Source organism: Amblyomma mixtum, chromosome 3 (assembly GCF_055824585.1).
Source record: "Amblyomma mixtum isolate Tamu chromosome 3, ASM5582458v1, whole genome shotgun sequence".
NCBI lineage: Eukaryota > Metazoa > Arthropoda > Arachnida > Ixodida > Ixodidae > Amblyomma > Amblyomma mixtum.
Window position 1 is genome coordinate 162,321,978 of NC_143014.1, and position 21,107 is coordinate 162,343,084.

Genomic DNA, 21,107 nt, shown 5'->3' on the forward strand with positions numbered 1-21,107 from the left:
GCTACCACAGGATGCGAAGCTTGAACTACGCTAACCGAACACGAGGACGCCGAACACCATCAATTTTTTATCCTCGGCAAAAAGGCGTCTGTACTTACAGTCTGCTCGATGGTTGCTATTGCATAGTTACCCTGTTTCTGTCTGTTGAGCTGGGGTGAGAAAGGCTGACCACGTAGGTAAAGATCTTTGTGTGATTGAGCTTGTTGTCCTTCATGAATCTGTCGACGTAGATGGTAACCGGAGACTCTGTTTCTGTGCCGGCGATGTATCTCAGGTCTGTTATTGTCCTGCATCAAGTCAGAATTTGAACGCCTCAGACATATGCGCAGCCGCAACATAAACATACACGTCACCGCGCTCGGCCGCGCGGCATGTGCTCAAATGCAAAAAGAGGTCCTTATTCGGAAAGCGCCCACTCAGTGGCCATGTCACAATGGGCGTGGCTTAAACTGGACGCGTTTTACTGCACCACAATACTGCAAACGTCACTGCCGCCGTCACGGATCGCGTTAGGTAGAAGATCGCGCAGTCTTTAAATCGAACACAGCCTCTCCTTTTGAACGCTTTAGTGTATATCCTAAGTATTTTTGGCACGAGTTTTGCAATGTGCGCTTTTGCACTTCAATTATTGATTCAATGGCGAGTGCAGTTTGATCCGAGATGACGTAATAGGAAAGACGGGTCAGTTGTCACGCAGCCGACACCTCCGCATTTGCGGCTTCAACCAATCAGCGCAGATCGAAGTGGACAGGACATGTCTAGTTGGGGCACACTTCCAGAGAGCGAATCACGGTCGCCACCTTCTGAATAATCGCAGTTGTCCGGATGCAGAACGTGTTAACTGAGGGCCGCATCACTGCTATCCCCGCTCCCCCCTTTCTAAATATACGTATATTTTGTGACATGCATCATAGAAGGAATGCGGCGGCGTGCACAGAGCCCTTATCTGTTGTCTGCATTACTTGAGGATGGTACGCAGGGACACTTCGGTGGGCAGGTCGACCTTGTACAGCTCGTTGAAAACAGAGCTGCCGAATCGAGGTGAGTGGCTGAGCCGCTGCAGCAGGTTGAGGTGCTCCTGCATTTTCTTGTCCAGCCGCGTCTGCCAAGATGCGTAGAAGACGAGGATGGCCAGCAGCACCACAGCCAGCGTCACCACAAACACCCAGGTCATGATCCACTCGAGCAGGTTGTGCCGCTCCTTGCGGTACTGACGCGCCGCCATCACCTGCGTGTGCGGCGATGGAGCCTGGTTCGCGCTGCGTACACGAATGGTCCTCTGCGCCGGAACCCGCTTCAAACCAAAATGGTAGTTTGACCGAGTCGGTATGCCGAGGATTCAAAATTATAGAGCGACACCAGACACGGACATGAGGAGGACAAGAGACATGAGCATCACGCGTGTGCCTCCTGTCCCTCTCGTGTCCGTGTCTTGTGTCGCGCGATAATTTTCAAACCTGCTTTCAGAAGCGATGGCCCACTCGCCCAAGTGGAAGCCGCGAAGCGTTCACGCGTTGCGCTGAAGCAAAAGTGCAGACCTGACGGTCGGTCATGAAGGGCCAAGAAGGGGAGCGCGACCCCGACCGCGGCGACAGCGGGCTTATGGCTCCGGACATGCGTCGGGCCATCGGTGGGCCAGGGTACACGAACTGGCGCGACGGTGACTGCGGTGACAACATGGGCGACATAGGGATCCGGGGCCGTGAGCCTGCCGGGGACACGGCGTATTGGGGCCGCATCGGCATCGGCGACACCGCGCGCATGTACTGCTGCCCAGGCGGGGACGCGACGCCCGCAATTGGCGACATCGCCCCGGCGGACGGAGACATGGCCGGCCGCTCGACGGAGCGCTGCCAGCGCGGACGCTCCTCCTCTTCGCGCTCCAGCCGTTCTAGTCGCTCCATTCGCTCCATGCGCTCCCGCTCCCGCTCCAGCCGGTCTGGGGATATGGGCTCCTGCAGAAGGGCACCAGTCAGCAAGCTTTGCACCCTGAAAACGGTGCGTTAAAACTGTCCCTACTTGTCTGGTGTGTGGCCTGGAGGGTCTGTACAACAAGCCACGTAAATCAATGACCAAGTCCTTTATGCACCAACTAAGAAATTAGTCAACCACGTGCCGGTGGTTTGGCACGAATGCTCAGTTTTTGCCAAATCAAATTTGGCGTGAATTACGGAGAAAGCTCTGCATTAAACTGAACAAATTTGTAAACATTTTCTGGCACAATATGGCGTTGAACTAAAGACAGCGGAAAGTGGATAGTGCGCAGAGAGCGGCCGAGCCGATGTTGTCGCAGGCAAACCACAGAGGCGCTGGAGGGAACCACGAGCGAGTATCAATGAGTTGTGGAAAGACTGAAGAGGCAGCTCATTACTGGCCCGTCCGGTGTGCGTTCAACATGTGGGACAAATTGCACGGCAAGATTCGCGAAGGTATTCGTGCGCCTTTCGTAAGCTGTTTTTATTTCTGGTTCAGGACTTCTGTGAAAGAGCGGCGCTGAATTTCAATTGCGAAGACGCACGAAGTGGAGCCGCCACAAATGCTAGGACGTAATGGGGCCGGCATGGCGAGGGCGCGAACGTTGTGCAGTCCGAATTGTGAATAACACGCATGGGCGGCGTTATTTTTATTTCTTATTGCGGGACTGTTTGTGTGTATGTGTAAATATTGTTCATAGTTCTACCTTTGTCCTTTCCTGATCGCTGTCACTCTCATCGGTGTTTACCCCTTATCTAACCTCTTCCTGTCCCTTTATTTTCCGCTGGCCGAAGCTCGGGTGCTTAAGATAGTAGAGCAATTGCTACGGCCGGCGATACCTTTTCCTTCGGTTTTTATTTTATTGATAAACTACTACTACTACCACTACGAAATAAACTCCCCACCATTTCTGGAATGCAAGATTGCTTTGTTGTATAAGAGGGAGGGTCCTATATATATATATATATATATATTTAATCTGCAGTTTAGAAATACAACGTGCTCGCGTATCCAACGAACCGACCTCGGGTAGACCCTGTTAACTATGTATGGCAACGGCATCGTTTTCTATTTCAGACGGAATAAAATGGAGCATAAACAAGAAGGCACGGAACACACGAACGCGAAAGCTCACCGCAGTGCTTCGGTCGGTCATGTGTCTGTGAATATGATGTGCGGACGCAATGAATTTTGCGCGGCGAGGCAAGCCTCGCCACCACTGCCCAGAGGAAGAGTCGTGGCCTCCAGAGTTTTAGTGGCAGCCTAAAATCGCGGCGCAATGAAAGCGAGGAGCGAGAGAGTGTACCGAGTATCGCGGCTGCAGGGGCAGCGGCGCCGGCTGCGAAGGGGGCGCCGGCTGCCGGTTGTCCTCATCGAGCACCTCGACGTTGAGCAGCATGACCGAGCAGTCCCCGGGCAGCGCCGAGTCGTAGCTGAGCTGCTTGGGCGGGCTGGTGGCCGACTGGGAGGCGTAGACCGGCCTCTCCTCCTCGTGGTAGCCGCTGGCGGCCGGGCTGAGCCGCTCTGCGCTCTGGCTGCCCATGATCTGCGAGTGCACCCGCACCAGGCGCCGCCTGGCCCACGGCAACATGGCTGCTTCTGCTGCCGACTCTCGCCGCGGGCTTTAGGTAGCTCGAAGTCCTGGCTGTGCTGCCGCCTCGACGCGTTCCTGTGCGCAGCTTTCACTTCGTCGCGGCGCTCCTGGCGCAAGAAGAGGGGCGCGAGGTCCACGCGCTGCGCCGGCAGCTGCTGCTTCTTCTACAGCGGCCGCCGGACGCCCCCATGCGCTCGTTTTTGGGAGCATTTCTAATGCAGCGAGAGAGAGAGAATAAACTTTTATCGCAAAAAAGGAGACCGTTGCGGATTGTGGATGGGGTCCTGCATGCATGTGCATTGTCATGGCAGATGTCATATACCTCACAGTTTAAAGGGCGGCCTGAGCAGTCGAGTGTGTGGAGGGTACATACGTCACATAGAAAGGAATTAGCTTGCGCCTGACGAATGTGATTAGATTCGCGGCGGATGAGAAGTGCAGAACTGGGAGGGAGGCGGCGGAGAAAGCGACAAAGTTTTATAAGTATTTCAAAGCCACTTTTGCGACTGCACTTCGGAGCAACACTTCGTGTCTGCATTGCAGAGCTCACCTTGATAGCAGTGAAGACCACCCATGGTTTTAAAAGCGTAGTGTACGCGTGGCGGTGGCATATAGCGTACCCTGCGTGCATGAACGCGTACGTAGGATGATAGGTTATACATGTCATCCGGTTGAGCTTGGAAGAAAAGCTACACGCGAAGAGGAAGAAGTAGCAGATGAGCAATCAGAAGACAGCCTGTCCAATCCCCCGTATGTGCCACTCCACCAGAGGCCAACAACAGCGATAACGACAGCCTCCAAATCATGCTGGTGTGTGGGGTTTAACGTCCCAAAGCTGCGCGTGCGGCTAGGACAGCCGCCATATAGAGGAAGAGTCTCTATTAATTTAGAACCCCTGAGGCCTTTTAAGATGCGCTGACATCGCAAAATGCATGGAAGCATCTTATTCCTAGCTACAGAGGCTGTGCGCCTTTGATAGGGAACCCAAGCTCAAGTTTGCCGGCGCGGTAGCAGCGCCGCGTCGCCTCCCTAGCGACGAGAGGCGAAATTGTAGGGAGCGCGCAGAGACGAGTTCTCCAGTGACTCTGCATGCTTCGCGCGCAATATTCTTGCACGTTTCGCAATGGCATCGACTTCTGCGTCTTCGCAGAAAGCTTGAATTCGTTACTGTTGTGTTGTGAAGTGCCGCAACGGCTTGCGCAGTTCGCCGCTTCCGAGGCAAGAGGTACGAAAAGCAGAGGCGCAAAGCGTGGATCGCAGCAGTGCGCAGAGAGTTGTCTTTGTTTTGCGGAAGTATTGGCTTAATTCGCATCGTGTAGCAGTGTTAGAAATCGCAGGCATACCTCTGAGACTAACACGAATATTTGCATTGCCCACAACGCACTCGATCGCTGCAGGCGCCGATGAGCTCTAATGTTTTTCGCGCGAGCTAAGGCAATGCACGTCATTAGTAGATAGGTTTTAATTAATACGATAGTACCACAGAGAGTATCAGGATGGAGGGTTGAGCTTTTATTTTGATCCGTTTGGTATATGCATCGCAAAAACGCTGAACACGGCGGAAGAAGCGGCACGCTTTCAGCGCGATGCGAGTGTTGCTTCTCATGTTTGGTGCTTCGTGTTTTTCGCGGTGCTTTTCAATGCAAAATTACGCTGAACGGCACTTGACGGCAGTTTTAGTTTAGATAGCAATTAGTGCGAGATCATGATTGCGCAGAATGCGATTCCTGGCTTTACCTGGCATGCAAGGGATGATCAGCGAAGCGGCGTCCCCTGATTTATGGGCGCCTATGCACGGGCGGCCGCTTTTTAAGAACAGGTTAACAATAAAGTTATGTAAATCAGCAGTGCTTTTCGCAAAACTGTTTTTCTTTTTTGGCCGGTTGCTGCCGTAGCGCGCTCGTTTTAAGCTTCATAACGCTCGTCTGTTACTTTACAATGCTATTATTCTTGCGTTATGCGTGGCAGATACCGTGAGACACTTAGGTCAATTGCATTTCAAGTGGACGCTGAATGACCTACGCAACAGGCGCGGAGTGTTTTGCTTTAGCAATGAAGAAATGCTTTTTATGCACTGTGATTTCTGTTTTGCTGTCATCAACATCGCGAAGCATTGCGTTTACTTAAGATAATGCAGTGAAGCAGTGCAGCTCTTTAACCCGCACAACTAACGTTACATCAAGCAAGAGCGTCGAAACCGCGAGGCAAACCTTTATTTTCGCGCGAGCACCGCCTTGCAAGGAAGAGACCCCGCTAGCCCCGCTCCCTCTTTATGACATTCTCGCCAAAGAGGGCGCTGACTGTTCGCTTCCGAAACGCCGCCTGGCCACGCTTGGGATCCCTAGAGTTGAGCAGCATTAGTTTTTTTTTTTCTCTCGCAACTGCCTACGTCGATGCCTCCATCTGAACTACTCCCATTTCGACAGCCTAAAAAGAGAAAACTGTCTTCAATTGCCGTAGCACCAGATTCGCGTTCATGTGTGTTGGCAGTCTTTATGATTAACGGTGGCCACGCCACGCTGGCTTTGTGGCATGGGCAACCTCTGGCAGGCAGGAGCGTCATACAACGCTCACCCACAGGGCGTGGAACTTGGCGCCTACGTACACCTTGAAGCGTGTATGGGATCATCCAGTGATCAAACCTTCATACGCAAACTTAATGACATGATTTTGCTGCTTGCACTTTTCCCGTTGCTCTTTCAATCTTCAGACAGCCCACAAAGCTGCCTGCTCAGGTACAACTAACGGTGCCCCACTGAGCAGAAGACCGCTCCCGGCTGACAGAACGGCCCCCGCCACTAGTCTAGCTAACGCCTGGGCACTGTTATCAATCAATCAATCAATCAATCAATCAATCAATCAATCAATCAATCAATCAATCAATCAATCAATCAATCAATCAATCAATCAATCAAAGCAAGTTGTTTCGATCGATCGGGGCCAATAGCCTCACGCGAGGCGGCAGTAAAAGTAAACGTCGAGCATGCGTTCCGGGGGCTAAAGTTGGCTTCTTATCAACTGACACAGTGCTAGAAAGCTAGCTTTGAAGGGAAAAGAGCGGTAAAGGAAGTTTAAATTATGGATAGCCGCACAACGACCACGGCCGACCAGTGCGTGCGCCTTCTTCAAGCCTTTACGTGCTCCGCTATCGACAAGGCAAAATCTTCCGCATCGCCGCCATCAGCAGGAGGCGCCGAGGCTTGTTACGGCTCTGCACTATGGCGACAGTTGTAGCGACTGCGCCTGCAATTTCAGACAGGATTCACGTCTCTCCCTGCGACTGCGCAAATGATCGCACCTACCTGCAGAAACAGCACGCGCGGAAACGTTCGCGCGATAGAAAGCAGCAGCTCCTGAAGTTTCATCTGGACCCTTGCTGGCGTACTATGACGCCTCTGTTTGATAAACGTTTTATTTCAGACAGACGATAACCACAAATTACTTTAGCGCCGTACAATATCCGTTTCAGGATTTGGAAGCGTCCGTATCAGTTTCAGCGCGGTTCCTGTCTGTCACGTTGGACGGAACGCTGTGACAGCGTTGCGGTGGCAGGCGGGTGGCATTTGTCCCTGCTGGCGTGAGATTGACCAAACGCAGAGCTTGTTCTATTTCCTGGTTGGAGAAGATCAACGTCCCCAGTGTGTTCATTGTGAACAACATGGAAAGGACGAGCGCGGTCTTCAGCACCAGGCCGGTTAATATCTGCATTAGGAGAGACGACAAGAGCAGATGGTCTCGATATAACTCATCAGAAATTTCCCCGCGTTTTGACGGTGGCTGTTAGAGGCGTGCACAGAACTCGTCTGCCCTGCCATTTGCAAACCAAAAGCGAAACCAACGAAATGAGTCTTTAGTGACCTAATTTGTCTTTTCCGCAGCTGATCTCGCGTAGCAGACATATATTAGAAGTAGTAAAGTAACAAAACTTATCTGGACGCACGTACTAACCATTCGCGTGCAAGGTATATCCAGGGATTCACGTAGCATCAGCAGCGGCAGGGACATTGGTAGGATCATATTGGCAGAAGCGATGACGCCAACAGGAACCACAAAATACAGTGGGTGGGTGCGCGCAGCAGAAGCCTGCAACACAGATAGCAGACATTTTGCTTTCTGTACGACGTAGAGGTTAATGTCAGTGAGTCCCCCTTTCCCACAATCCCTGCGAACGTTTCGTTCAAGTTAGCTCTCAGTGCAATGTACTGTACAATTGGAACCACTACAGATGTAATCGCTAGAGTGGGGATTGTCGTTGACTGGGCTGTGTTTTGGTAAAATTACAGAAAAACAAGAAAAGTACGCAACTGCAGATGTTGAGCCTTTGATCACATTTCGACCAACGGAGAGGTTGACTGCGGATAAATTTGCATCATATGTTAGCGCGCTGAACATGCATTCGGTGCGTGCTGCGAAAAACAGCAGAAGAAGAGTAAGCAACCCCCGTTGGCTCGTAGAGAACACGACACATCGCCTACGCCACATCGACACCATAGATACGCGCTTTTTCTTTGGGCGTCCAAAAAGAAGGTCAAACAAGTTTCTGCAGGCGAAAGACGAATACAGGAGCCTTCCGCAGTTTTACAAGAGTGTTAGCGCGATGACCATGGCGGGGTGCTGGTTAGTTGGCATTCAAGAAATGCATACAGATGCGCATATGAATGTTTACAATGGCATGTAAGAGAAGCATTCAGTTTCACACACAGTGGTGAAGACAAATATGGTTCTGCGTGAGCTTTCGTGTGGGCCTCTCTTTTGCCATTGTGATAATGTTCTCGAGTCTAGTTAAAGCGTCTAGCCATTTTGTCCGTCGTATACCAGAATTATATACTAATGTAAACGAAGGGTCAATGCAACAATAGATTTAACCAACTCGTGTGAATTCAGTGAAAAGGCTGAATTCCGAAAAGGAGTGCTGGGATTAAAATGAATTTATGTCATCATTCGGGTTATACAAAAATATGCGTATGTGGTCTGGGAAGATTACGAAGAGCACGTCATTCAGTGGAGAAATAAACAGTCACGTAGACAATGCGTAGCCAAGATCCTGAAGCAGCACGCGTAAGTGCGCTAAAAATATACGGACTGCATGGCGACCATGGTCATCCGAAAGGAGCGCAAAATTTCCTTGACAAGGGGCGCCAGTATCTCGCCGTTGTTGTGCAATACCGGTTTCCCAAAACCGTTAAATACGAAAGCTTTTTGGAAGCATTAGGTGCAAGATGGTTTGGTATGGTTTGGTTTATGGGGTTTAACGCCCCAAAGCGACTCAGGCTATGAGAGACGCCATAGTAAAGGGCACCGGAAATTTCGACCACCTGGGGTTCTTAACGTCCCCTGACATTGCACAGTACACGGGCCTCTAGAATTTCGCCTCCATCGAAATTAGACCGCCGTGGCCATGGACTCTATATTCAGATACAGAATCACAACATTTGTTCTGGTGTGTAAATAGGTTGCTAAAAAATGTATACTAACAAGTGTTACTTACGACGTGTGTATGCCACAAAATGTCAACTTTTTTTCAGATGCTATGCCTAATTTTCGATCCCTTTTTGTTTCATACAGTGGTACTCTGACATTTCTGGAAAGATAGATTTAAAGATGCTTTCCCGGCCTTTACGTCATGTGCCCGCATATTCAATACCACACATGTGTACCAGATTTGGCAAATATACTCGAGCTTATCATGTACCAGATATATTTAATGCTCTTCCCCCAGAAATTAATTCCTGTGAGTCTATAAGTGATATTCGCAGAAACCTGAAGAAATTGCACTTGAAATAATTGTTTGCTGTATATTTGCATTTCTGTGCAATTTTTAAAATTCTTGTTTCTACCTGTTTAGTGCTTTGTATTGTATTGCTCGCAATACGTTTGGTTTCTTTCAGCGCTTTTTTTTCCCTCCCTAAAAACAGACAGTTCTGCGGCCGAGTCTTGCTGTTGACTGACAGGCTTCGCGTGACAAGCCACAATGATGGCTTAGGCGAGCCTGATTTCTCTAAATGTGTTGCTAGATTTGTGAATAAATTATTATTATTATTAACAACACTCAATAAATTAAGACGGCGCCGAAATAAGGCTCACGTACTATGCGCACAACCACGGGAACCATGAGGTCGTTGAGGGTAGTGTTGCCGATGAACTCTGAGAGGAAGGCAGCCAGGACGCAGAGTAGCAACTGCGCCGTGTGCGCAGACCGGCGCTCCCAGAAGCGCGGACCGATCCAGTCGAACAGCACGTTGACGACGTTGCGCTCCTTGATGGAGAAGAAGAGCGCGTCTCAGCTGTGAACTCACTAGGCCACTCACTGCGAGGTGAGCTTGGAAGGAATCTTCTCTCACTCAGCATCCAATTAACGGAAAGGCTGATTTCGCCACTGCAAATTTCACTCTCTATTAACGGCGACGCGAATGCAGTAAAATATTGAAGTATTTTGCGATAACTGAGGCAATATTTCGCCTGTGGCTGAAGGGAAGTATTTTCGTGTAGGGAAAAAAAAAAGTATTTTAGCTCGGAATATTTCTCCTCGCGAAACTTAAGATTCTGGCGGTATCTAATCGTACGTAGACGCTATATGACGGACACGTTCATAGGCACGAATAATGCTAGTCGTAAGGCCCAGTGTAGTAGCGGTAATGAGCGACCGTGAATCAAATGTCACCCGAATAGCTATCTACGCGAAATAGCCCCTATATAATTATTGCACCGTGAGATTAGAAAATGTCGCTCTGTCCTTCCCTCAGGTTCATAGGTACGAGAGCGAATATGGCATTAAAACAAGACCCACATTACGAGAACGCTGAGAGCATCCAGTGAGTGGGGGAGAATTGACTGTCGCTTTCCTGCGGTAAGCGCTTGACAAACGGCAAGTCTTGGAACTGTTGTTTGACATTGTAAGCGCAATTCCGGTCAAGGCGCGTATGTACTATCGGGGACAAAAGTCGTATACTCCACGCGGCGGGAGCCAGGGCAACGGAAAACTGCGGCATTTTGGCGAGCTAAAGCACGAAACCTTGAAGCGAGCCAAGCAACATGCCTGCTGATAATAAAGGTCACGCATTGGCTGTCTCGATCCTTGATGCCGCCTGCAGATGGCGTTGCAACGCAGTTTTCAGTTGCTCCAGCTCCCGCCACCTGGAGTATACCACTTTTGTCCCCGATAGTACAGGACATGATTAAGCACTGCACGTGCTACAGTGATGTTCCGTGGAATGATCCAAAATTCCCTTAATTATATCATTTAATTAGGCGTAATTAATTAGGCACTTTTTACCAGGAATTTGAAAAGAAAAATGAAAAAAATCTCGATTCTAAAACTTCCCTGAAAAGCCGCAAGGGTATCTTTTCGCCAGATTTTAGACCTACAATTTCCTGAAAAAGTGAAAACTCCCGAATGGACCGTCACAGGTGTGCCATGTTTTGAGGTCAATGATGAAAGTGAAAGTATGTAAAGGATTGAAAGCGATTATTCATTATTTTGTGCACTGCAGGCGCTCTCGGGTCACAATGGCACTTACGCCATAGAAATCCGTAATTATAACCGTGATTAGCCTATTCATGAGCGCCGTCAGTATGCCGTGATCGCTCTCGCTTCGAAAGCTCGAGTATTGTATTTGTGCGACAAAGGCACATGCGGTACTTGACGCGAAACTTGTGCTTCGATGTGACCCGCTCGCGAAGTGCGCAGATGCAAAGCGCGCGCGTTTGAAGCGCCTAAACGTCGTCCCCCAAGAGCGCAGCAGCTGCTTGCGAGCGCTTTGCTCTCTCGCACTGCCAAGAGCGCTCGCGGCGGCAATACATATAACGCCGACTTTGTGAGAGGGCGTTTCATGCCCTCACAAAGTTTCAGCTCCGTCTCCGCACAGGAACACATATGAGGCACAACACGCGGTGCACTACTTGTGAAAACGAGCGACTGACTTCGGCGAGTTTCGTGAGCGACGACACTGTGCCGTAGGTGACGACCACGGCCCAGGGCATGCGGCTCCGGATGAGTTCCCACGAGGCCAGCCTGCGGGGCCCCAGCGGCCGCGTGCCGGCTGCCGGCAACATGGTCATCACGATGGCCGAGATGCTCAGCAACGGAGCCTCCATGTAGTACCTGCGGGATGCGCGCCGGAGGGCGTCCGCTGACCCCAGTCTTTTGCAGGATTTGCCAAAGCGACCTTGGAGACGCTGTTCTCTAGACCGGCAGAAAAGGGCAACGGATGTCAATGCTATAATGCGACACCTGGCAGCTTAGTCGTGCTTTCTGTCAGCTGCAGAGAGGGATTCAGAATGTGCGTGGTTCACGTTCAGGCAATTTTTATGACGTCATGCGGCGAATCTTGAAACCACGCCGTGTTGGTAGTTGTTAGCTTGCGAAATCTTAAATCAGCGGTGCTGGTAATGCATAACAGACATGAGACATTGTGTGTCAAGGTAACACCAAGAGAGAAAAAATGGCTGAGGCTTAACTTGGTTAAGCCTGGAGAATGCGAAGCATCATCGTGTCGCGTAATTTGGAGGCGCACAACCACAGCGACGGCGCGAGGTGGGCCCCCGTTTCTCAACTGCCGTGACGTCATCGTGTCACGTGGTGTGACGTCATGTATCACGTGATTTGGAGGCGCACAACCACAGCGACGGCGCGAGGTGGGCCCCCGTTTCTCCACTGTCGTGACGTCATCGTGTCACGTGGTGTGACGTCATGTATCACGTGATTTGGAGGCGCACAACCACAGCGACGGCGCGAGGTGGGCCCCCGTTTCTCTACTGTCGTGACGTCATCGTGTCACGTTGTGTGACGTCATGTATCACGTGATTTGGAGGCGCATAACCACGGTGAAGGGCTGAAGTGGTAGCTAAAGTAGTATGCTTCGCATAAAAAAAGGTCCTTGTCAAGTTCGGGTTCGGGGGTTCGGATCCTACCGGTGACGTGTGGTTGCTTTTTCTTCTGCTTTCTAATCAATTATCTTTAAGCGATAAAATAGTTACATTATTAATCTCCCATTGATGAACACCAGGAATTGAAAAAAAAACATTCCCCTATACTCTTTGGTTTCGGTGGCTGTTAATTGCCTTCCTTCATGTAGGTCATAACGAGCCTCTCTGTTTCCCTTCCCGCTTCTGGCAGTGCTGATGCCAGAGGTAGCATGAGAGTGTTCTCGCACAGCTTCCACCCTCACCGTTCGATCAAGTTTTACGTGACACCCGCGGTAACGCAGGACATACTACGTCCGCCACTTTGGACGTGAGTGGCGCTGGTGAACACTGACATGACTCCGCATGACACTGTGAAATGCACGTACTGTCTTTGGCCGAGGGAATGATTTCGGAATTATAGGCAAATAAATTTTTAGAAAACGCTAGGTTAAACAATTAAGACTAAATATTTCTGCACGTTCCTCATCGTTATTAGCGCTTCAGTTTCTTTGTAGTATGGCGCAAGGAGGCAGTTTTCTCATGCACCAATATGTAAGTTAAACTCAAAAGAAGCACTAAAGAAATCTTCACAAACCGTCTGTCTTCAGAACATGCAGGGTTCAGAGCCTCTAGACAACGTTCACTGCGTTGAAGGCGTGCTTTTAGACATGTTCTTTTTTTCACGAAAACGCGTTTTCATTAGAACCGCCTGTATTTCCTGCGCTCTCAAAATTCTGGTGACGTCATGTCTGGCATTATTTTAAAAATCTTGATCAGATGTCCTGGGTGGTTCTTGCCGTGACAAAAGCTGCCTGTTAGGCTCGACCTGGTCGTGCTAGCTTTGTATCATCCGCTTCGGGCGATAAACTAACGGTATTTGTCTTTGGTCAAGCCAACATGATCGAAAGGATATGCACTCTATCTACCCCAGGCGAGTATACCCACAAGCGAGCGCCCATGGCGTTGTCCCAAATTATGTCAGTATACGCGTTTTATAAACAAATGAGAGCTCTGGAGCATGGCACAATGGCCTTACAACGTCTTACAGCATATTCTACATTGTGTAACGTACAGACGTGTTCAAAATTCACTTCAGGTTCTCAGGAAGTATTGCAGTAGTCGTAACTGAAACTACTTGCGTTCTTACAGTACTAGCAGAAAATGCTAATGTGGGCTAATATTTTGAATATGTAAAGCCTTTGCAGTTTAGAGCCCAGCAGTTTGATTCTGTCATGTGGTAGCACTCTTGCAACACATGTGAAAGTCCTAAGTCTCAGAGTGTGCAGGGAATACCAGAGTTCCTCTAAACTTAAAGAAATGTGGCCAATAGGCAAACTCCCCTAGGCTCTCAACATTTTGGCATAAAGTGTACTTTCTAAGTTGGAAAGCAATCGCACAGAACGAAAGCAGTGCCAGTCCGCTACGATACGAAGCCCACAACGTTCACAATACTACCTTAAACTGGGATTAAACACCTAAAATTAAACTTGAATTAAACAACTGGCACTTTCAACCTTCAGCAGAACATAGGCGCACGGGCTACGCAGTGACTCAAGTTGATGGAACGCGACTTCGGAAAAAAAAAATGTAATTTCTTTGTAGTCAGGGTGCAATGCTTGATACTCAGTGTAACGCTGCGTAATTCGCAAGCTCAGAGTTAGGCTGCATATACTTATTCCAGGACGTGTGCTAAAGTGGCCGTGAAATAATTTTTTTTTTCGTTTCATATACTTTTTTGCTGCAGATGTACTATTGTGGACGTAGCGACGAGTCAGCCATGACATCAATAATACTTCGCTTGCAGGAACGCGGCTACATGAAACGGTGGCATACGAGCCCGTCGTAAGTCAATCGGTTTTCGTCTGCTCTATTGACCGAAGAACCAGTCTCCATCTCAACAATAGTTGCAGGCAGCACTCACGCGGCCTCGGTGCTTCTGGAGATGTTGGACGCGAAGTAGAAGGGGAAGCCCAGAAGCCAGTAGGTCATAATTGTCTCTTGAACGCTAGCGAAGGAAAACAAACAGTACAAATGCATGCGGAGAGTGTGTGAGGAAAGTCGCGGAATCAAGTACACTTAGGGCTCATTCTGTAGTCATACTTTGACGGTGCGCAAGTGACTCGCAAACAGGGGCTCTTACCGTCGATTGCTGAGTTCTCGGAGCCTTGCTTTGGCACATTTCTTGATGTCTTCTTGAATGGAGTCTTCCAACTCTTCGCTGGGAACAATGAAAAGAACAGTAATAAATTTGTGGCGTTTACGATGCTTCCAATGATGCGCTTTAAATGCTTTGGCGTATCGCCTTCGGTCGCGGTTTACATGTACGTGTACACAACTTGTTTTGAGTCCGTTTCGTCTACTGCAGGGATATTAAATTTTTTTTGCTATTAACACCTCAAATGACGCAGGAAAGGTGTATTACATAAGGGATGGGCTGAGGATCTCATGAGAATGGAATGAGATTTGGTGCCAGCCTTGAACTGAAATGCATCGGAGTGGGGCACAGCGTCGAGGGGCAGTCTGTTTTCCAGTCCCGAGCAGTTTTCACTAAGAATGAGCAGAGATGAGCAATAGTCTGTGCTGCTGGGGTATGGTAGATGGCTCTTAGGTGGTGAGCTGGCAAAATGGCTGAAATATCAAGTGGTGCATGATAAAGATTGGGAAAAAGGTACACCCTAAAGATGCGAAGTCTCGACTCGAGATTAGTAAGTGAACCTGGGATTTAAGAGCGGTGACGCTGGAGTAACGGGAAGTCTGAATATATATATATATATATATATATATATATATCTGGCTGCGCGATTCTGAACCGATTAGAACCTATTGGAAAGTTAGGTTGATTAGAGTACCAAACTGAGCATGCGTATTTTAATCTAAGCCGAACAAATGCAAGATACGTTAACGCTTTTATTGAGGAGGAGGCCGGTCGTAAGTTTCGACGGAGGCAATCAAGAGTGCGATTGGCTTCGCTAGTAATTATGGTCATTATATGTGCAGACAAATTAAAATTATTAAAAAAGGTGACGCAGAGGTATTAATATAAATTAGCATAGGTTATTTCAGAGTCGCATACGACATATTTTGAGGACTGATAGCGTTGCCCGCGATGAAAAAATAGTAAAGACGTTTTGTTAGCTTTCAAGCGAATTGACCACCAGACTTCAACATACTGAAGACCACCTTGAAGTATGCGAGAATCGGAGTTGTCGGCGCGCCGCGAATGGCTGTAGCCCACTGCGAGAGGCTGCGTACAACCATCTCATGGCATGTTTGGCTCCGCAGTGTGTGTTTCCTTTCGCTTCTTTTGCGTGCAACACCGCTTTAAATTGCCCAAAATAAGCCGAATTGTTTAATAATGATCTCTTTTTACACAAATGAATCAAAAGAAGTACAATTGAGACTCTGAAAGCAGTGTCGAATCACGATGTGGAGATATGAGGACCCTTTGGAATTGCACACTTCATCTTCAGGAATAGTGGAATTTTTTTGTGTGTGAAATCTAGCAATCTGGGCGTGTTTCTTACAAAAATATGAAAACCTGAACGTGTCTTTTTCTAATTTGGGGGCTCTAGAACGTAGTGTTGGAGGTGTTAAAAGCTGTGCACTACCATGAGTTCGATCACAAGAAAACTTCGTACGCGATTAAGCATATTTTGAAGGCATCGCGGAGAGAGCTCACTGAAAAGTGGTTCGTATATGAAACTGTGTGTCCAGCATAGCGCGTTTCGTAAGGCTATCTCAAGCAGATTATATATGCCGTCAGTAAAGCGTTACTTATCTCAAACACATGATGACTGGACGAGTTGAAGTTTTTAGGCCGCAGATTTAAGGTCTATCGTGTTTAAACGGCGACACATGCAACACAGAGTGCATTCGGCAACATTGAACGTAGTACTTCAAAGAGTTAATAATAACACGTGAGGTGACAGCCCGCGATGCACATCCCATCGCCTGCCTGTGAACACGAATGTGTGAGCTACAGTCTCTATGAGCTGGTGCATTACTGTGCAGCGAAACCCTGGGGCCTATATGGTCAACAGTGTATATTCACGTTCTGCATGTTCTGCTCAAAGCTGCTTCCTCCGTTCACTTGGCTGTATTTTACGGCGCTGTTTTCAGCACGGAAAGCACCATTGCAGGCTGCCCTGTCCCGGGTGTGCCACAGTAGGTGTACAAAGTTCACTGCGCTGTCAGCTTCCTTGTTGCCTGAACAAGTTTCGCGTTAGCTTAAACCGCATACTCGCGAATGAGTCGCCCACCACGATTTTAACGCATGCCATGTGCTGCGTCGGTACCCCGAAAGCACCTGCGCGCGAAGCGCATTTTTCAGCTGAAACACCCGCGACTGCAGGCGATTTGACGCAATCAAAACAAACCGTATCCGTCTGGCGAAAGTATCGGCCTCCGTGTGCGCGGCATAATGTCGGGCACTATTGCACGCACTGCGATCAACATCGAATGTGTTCTGCTTACGAAAGGACTTACAAAGGAACCAGGTAGACGACGTAGATGAGGGCGGCGCAGACGAGGCAGCCGGTTAGGGCCACAGGCAGCGTTACGGTGAACCAGTTCCACGCTGTGATGGGCTCCTCGGTACTGCACACGCGCAGGACACTGGTTGCACGCGGTCTGCAAAACCTAGCCACGGCCGTACGAAAGCTCGCCATCGCTCTCGTTCAACTATCATAGATTCGTGCCACTTTTCTCTGACCTGGCAGCCTCCGGGGAATCTCTCGTGCCCCTGCAACGGAAGAAAAAAGCCTGTTCTCGCACCAGCCGCCACATTCCTTAAACAGAGGCAACGAGCCGCGAGAATGCCCTGAACAACGGGCGTCGTCGCGTACTTGCTCAAGTTGCGAAGGATGGCTGCTCGTGCGGCAACGTTCCAGAAGCTGGCCAAGTTCCCAAACACGGCCGTCAGCGTAGCACCCAGAAGAAAAGCGGTCCGTAGACTCACGCACATTCTGAAAAGCGGGCACATGACCGCACACAAGAGAAAACTCAGGCAAAGGCGACGATGTAGAAGTCATGAACTTTCACCAAATCAGAATTCGAAAAATCAGAACAGCAGGTGTTCCACTGCCGCAGTAGCATTGCACGCTTCATCATGGCTGCAAAGTTGACAGTCGAAGCTAGTGAACATGAGCTTGCATAGTACAGGAGGATCAGAGACCCTCTTTCTCACATTTTCACTATCTTCCGCATGGGGTTATCGACAGCAACGCGGTAGAAGCACTGGAGTAATGGATCAAATGCACACATCTTGCCCAGCGTGAACCCCATTTGCCGTCAATGCACGTAGTGTGACGAAGATCGTGGCTCACGGAAGTTTAGTGTACCACCTATATTTGCAAAACGGATGCTCACGTCTGGACTCTACGAGAGTCGGTGCTGGTGTTCGGCTGAGATTCGAAGGATGCCGCTGGGAGAAAAAGAGAGAAAAAAATTTTACCGGACAATCGGACATCTGATGCGACAGTTCAGCGAAAGCAGTCGAATTTGCCCTCTATGATTATTTTGATGCTTTTACTCTAAGTCGAGCCTTCACACGCGCGACAGAATTCTTCTACAGGGGATGAAAGGTGGCCAGTGTGTGGTGCTTCTAAAGGCTCCTTGCTCGGGCTGAAGGCTAGACATCAGACTCCCAAGGGGAGGGGGTTACAGTAGCACTGCTTTCGAAATAAAATGACCGTCTCCGATGTGCGTCACTACGTATACGTGCCTCTGACACCCACACACGCCGCGAGCAGGCTGCTTTTGAATGGCGGCAGCGAGCGCTACGCTTACATTGTTGGCCTGCGATGAACCGTGGTATGCGGTAGGCGGGCCTGGGCGGGCCGATGAACAGGCGCGTACTGTAGTCCTCGACTATCTTCAGAGGACCACTCTTTCTGGCGAAGATGCCTCCGTCGCTGGAGCGCTTGTTGCCGTCTATCTCGAAGCTCAACACTGAGGCCCGCTTAGAGTCGAACTTGGAGCCCATCCGGATCGCGGCCACGTCCTGCAGGCATCTTCCAATGTTCAGGCTAGCTAACAAAAGTGGAAATCGTGCACTAACGTGTACACTGTGTATATGGAGGGCGGAGCATTGTTTGAGAGTTCGTCTCATGGGCTGCATTACTTGTTCGTTCGTGAGCAGGACTAGGAAGCTGCACATTGACTATGGGCGACGCTCTAGTGGAGGACTCTGAATTCATTTCGACCGCCTGGGCTCTGGATTTACCGTGCACCGGACATTGTTCAGCATGCGGACGTGTTTGCACTTTGCCTCCATTAAAATGTGACCGCCGCGGTCGGGATTCCATCCCGGAACCGAGCATCATAGCAGGAATGCGCAAGGAGATAAAAACGGCGCGCAGAAAAGGAAGATTCGGAGAAGAGGTATCCTGCTGCAAAGCTAATATTTCACCTCTGCCGCTCAGTGCATACGGGGATGGATTGTGTACCGAATCTAAACAGTTCGCCTCGCCCTGACCATCCCACACAACTTCAAAGCAAATGGGCCCGCTTTTCTCAACAACTATAGCGACATCCTGTGCTAACAACCTAATCTACGAATGGTGTTGCTCACGTGGAACTTCGATAAGTTAAAAAAAAAGCGGACTTTATAAAGTCGGGATCTCCTTTCTTTTCCCGTTTGAACCTGCAGCTGCTTTAATTTTACACCTTTTCTAATCTGGGCGCATTAGGATGAACATGCTTTGTGGAAAGTGCAGAGACAAGTAACAATGCATTGACATCATGCAAGAGATTCGTGTCGAACCCTATCAGCAGTCTTGTGCTGCATTGCTAAACCCAGTTACGTGACTCCGCTTTGCTTAACAGAAAGTTTTGGTACGTTTCGGTTAAGAGCGCTCTGAACAATTCTCGTAAATATGGTGGCCTTTATTTTTCGACGCTGTGTTCTTTCAACTGGGAATGCTCATTCTATACGGATAAGCTTCGCGAGATAGCAGAACCCCAAAGCACAGAAGTGAATCAAAAGCGCTTGAGACATCTGGCTCAGATTCTGCAACGCTTGCTTGAAAGATAAAGAGAAATTACACGTGCAGCATGGAACATATCCGGTTGATCTAAAGAGCCGTCACGCAGAATTTCCCGTGATACAAGCTTAGCGCCACCTCAGGCCACAATTGAATTGTCGAATGAAGGTTTAATGATGCAAATGCTAATATATTCAAATTGGCAAACGCCTGTTCTTCATATTTGAAATCATTGCTTGCTGTGTGCGAGCCATTGCCATTATCTGAGTACATGTCAATGGTAAGGGATCAGGTAGTACATAACACTATTTAAGGGACATTTTTCTTTTTTTTTATACGAAAAGATCAGGTCAGATTCGAGCCCAAGACTGTAAAAGCACTGAAAAAATGTCATTTACAATTAAGTATATAACTTGATAATTAGGAGGTGAAGAGGGTTACTTTGCGCAGTGATATCGCAACGCCAAGTTTCAGCAACAGTGATGACATGGAACCTCATCAATTAAACGCTAGAGACAGATTTCATTGTCTTATCTGGGAAGCCACATGCATCGTAACAATCCACTTGCTTTCCAAAAGAACGGGCTTCATATTGACTCTCGTTCCACACACGACGCTGAACGTGGACGTTATTTAACACTTCTAACACACTCGCCTTGAAAATGGAAGACCTACGGCTGGCAGTGCGCATGCGTGGCGATGGTGACGCTTCGGGGGACGTGGGCGAGCGCCGCGAACTCGCTTGAACGGAGCCGCCGGTTGGCTTCAAGATGGACTGGCGCCGGGAGAACGGGCTGCGCGGGAGAAAATACCGCCCACCTAAGGCAACTTTTGCATAGCGCTCGTGCTCTGTTAATTCGCTGACCCTGAAGCAGACACTGCAAGTGATGCCAAAATAACAAGAACCCAATTCTAGATGTTCATGCATTAGAACGGTGCATGATCGATCAGAACGATCGACCGTCACCTTTGTTAGGTTACTCAGAACTTAGCCCCTGATTCCCTTGCATGAGCAGTCCTCCATTTTAGTGCCAGCAAATTGTGCGACAGAGTATGCCACTTGCGTGTGCACACGTCAAGGTGACGACCCAAGCGCTCAGTCAGCCCACATTAATAGAGCGTTTTATTCGAGGAATTAGAGCTTTTTACAGAATTTTTCAAGGTCGTCTATTGTTGCTCTATAATTTCTATTTTAATACCCGTTTCTTTAAACTGTTTGTACCGAACGTTCGTCGCAGTGTCATTGTCCAAAGTTTGCAGCCACGCGCAGAGTCATCGTTTCGACGCATGGGGCTGACACGATGCTCCACAGAGCGAGCGAGGATGAAAGTCCCCCTGTGTCCAGTGCCTTGGGGCCCCTGGGGCGCTACGCAGCTCCGCCCCGAGGCCTCTGGTGGCAAGTATTCCGAAACTTTAAACCGTCTGTCTTGCTCGTGCGCCCAGCCGTCCTTTGGACAGATGGTGTTTCAAGTTCCACTTTAGGTTTCAGTGCATAATCGTTCACACGGCTCCTGTCACCTGTCGGGCATTGTTGCGCACGTCTAGGTAGGAACAACGCATGCGACAGCAGTTTCGGAGTTACAGCATGACATAGAACGAAAAAAAACAATGAGAAAAAATTGGCAGGAACTCATAAAGTGTACTCATTAGTA

At 49.1% G+C, this 21,107-nt stretch overlaps 2 protein-coding genes across 8 annotated transcripts in view; both read right to left on the reverse strand.

Annotated features, from left to right (window-relative positions):
* LOC149352551 (N-acetylated-alpha-linked acidic dipeptidase 2-like) overlaps positions 1 to 3,688 on the reverse strand; it is a 35,932-nt gene extending 32,244 nt beyond the window's left edge. For both annotated transcript variants that reach the window (XM_089581744.1, XM_089581745.1), the window contains exons 1-4: positions 3,281 to 3,688; positions 1,539 to 1,955; positions 963 to 1,228; positions 131 to 287 (exon numbers count right to left, since the gene is read on the reverse strand). In XM_089581744.1, coding sequence (XP_089437870.1) covers positions 131 to 287; positions 963 to 1,228; positions 1,539 to 1,955; positions 3,281 to 3,565 — 1,125 coding nt within the window. In that variant the 5' untranslated portion in view covers positions 3,566 to 3,688. The remainder of the gene's footprint in view (positions 1 to 130; positions 288 to 962; positions 1,229 to 1,538; positions 1,956 to 3,280) is intronic.
* LOC149352552 (uncharacterized) overlaps positions 3,596 to 21,107 on the reverse strand; it is an 84,634-nt gene continuing 67,122 nt past the window's right edge. Inside the window, exons 9-20 of one of the 6 annotated variants that reach the window (XM_089581742.1) lie at positions 20,111 to 20,249; positions 18,260 to 18,473; positions 17,840 to 17,894; positions 17,317 to 17,436; positions 17,184 to 17,213; positions 16,958 to 17,068; positions 14,613 to 14,690; positions 14,394 to 14,477; positions 11,489 to 11,669; positions 9,657 to 9,824; positions 7,517 to 7,651; positions 3,596 to 3,780 (exon numbers count right to left, since the gene is read on the reverse strand). In XM_089581742.1, coding sequence (XP_089437868.1) covers positions 3,733 to 3,780; positions 7,517 to 7,651; positions 9,657 to 9,824; positions 11,489 to 11,669; positions 14,394 to 14,477; positions 14,613 to 14,690; positions 16,958 to 17,068; positions 17,184 to 17,213; positions 17,317 to 17,436; positions 17,840 to 17,894; positions 18,260 to 18,473; positions 20,111 to 20,249 — 1,363 coding nt within the window. In that variant the 3' untranslated portion in view covers positions 3,596 to 3,732. Of the gene's footprint in view, positions 3,781 to 5,900; positions 7,271 to 7,516; positions 7,652 to 9,656; positions 9,825 to 11,488; positions 11,670 to 14,393; positions 14,478 to 14,612; positions 14,691 to 16,957; positions 17,069 to 17,183; positions 17,214 to 17,316; positions 17,437 to 17,839; positions 17,895 to 18,259; positions 18,474 to 20,110; positions 20,250 to 21,107 lie in introns of those variants that run through there. The other 5 variants (XM_089581741.1, XR_016290810.1, XR_016290809.1 and 2 more) reach the window with 5 other exon arrangements.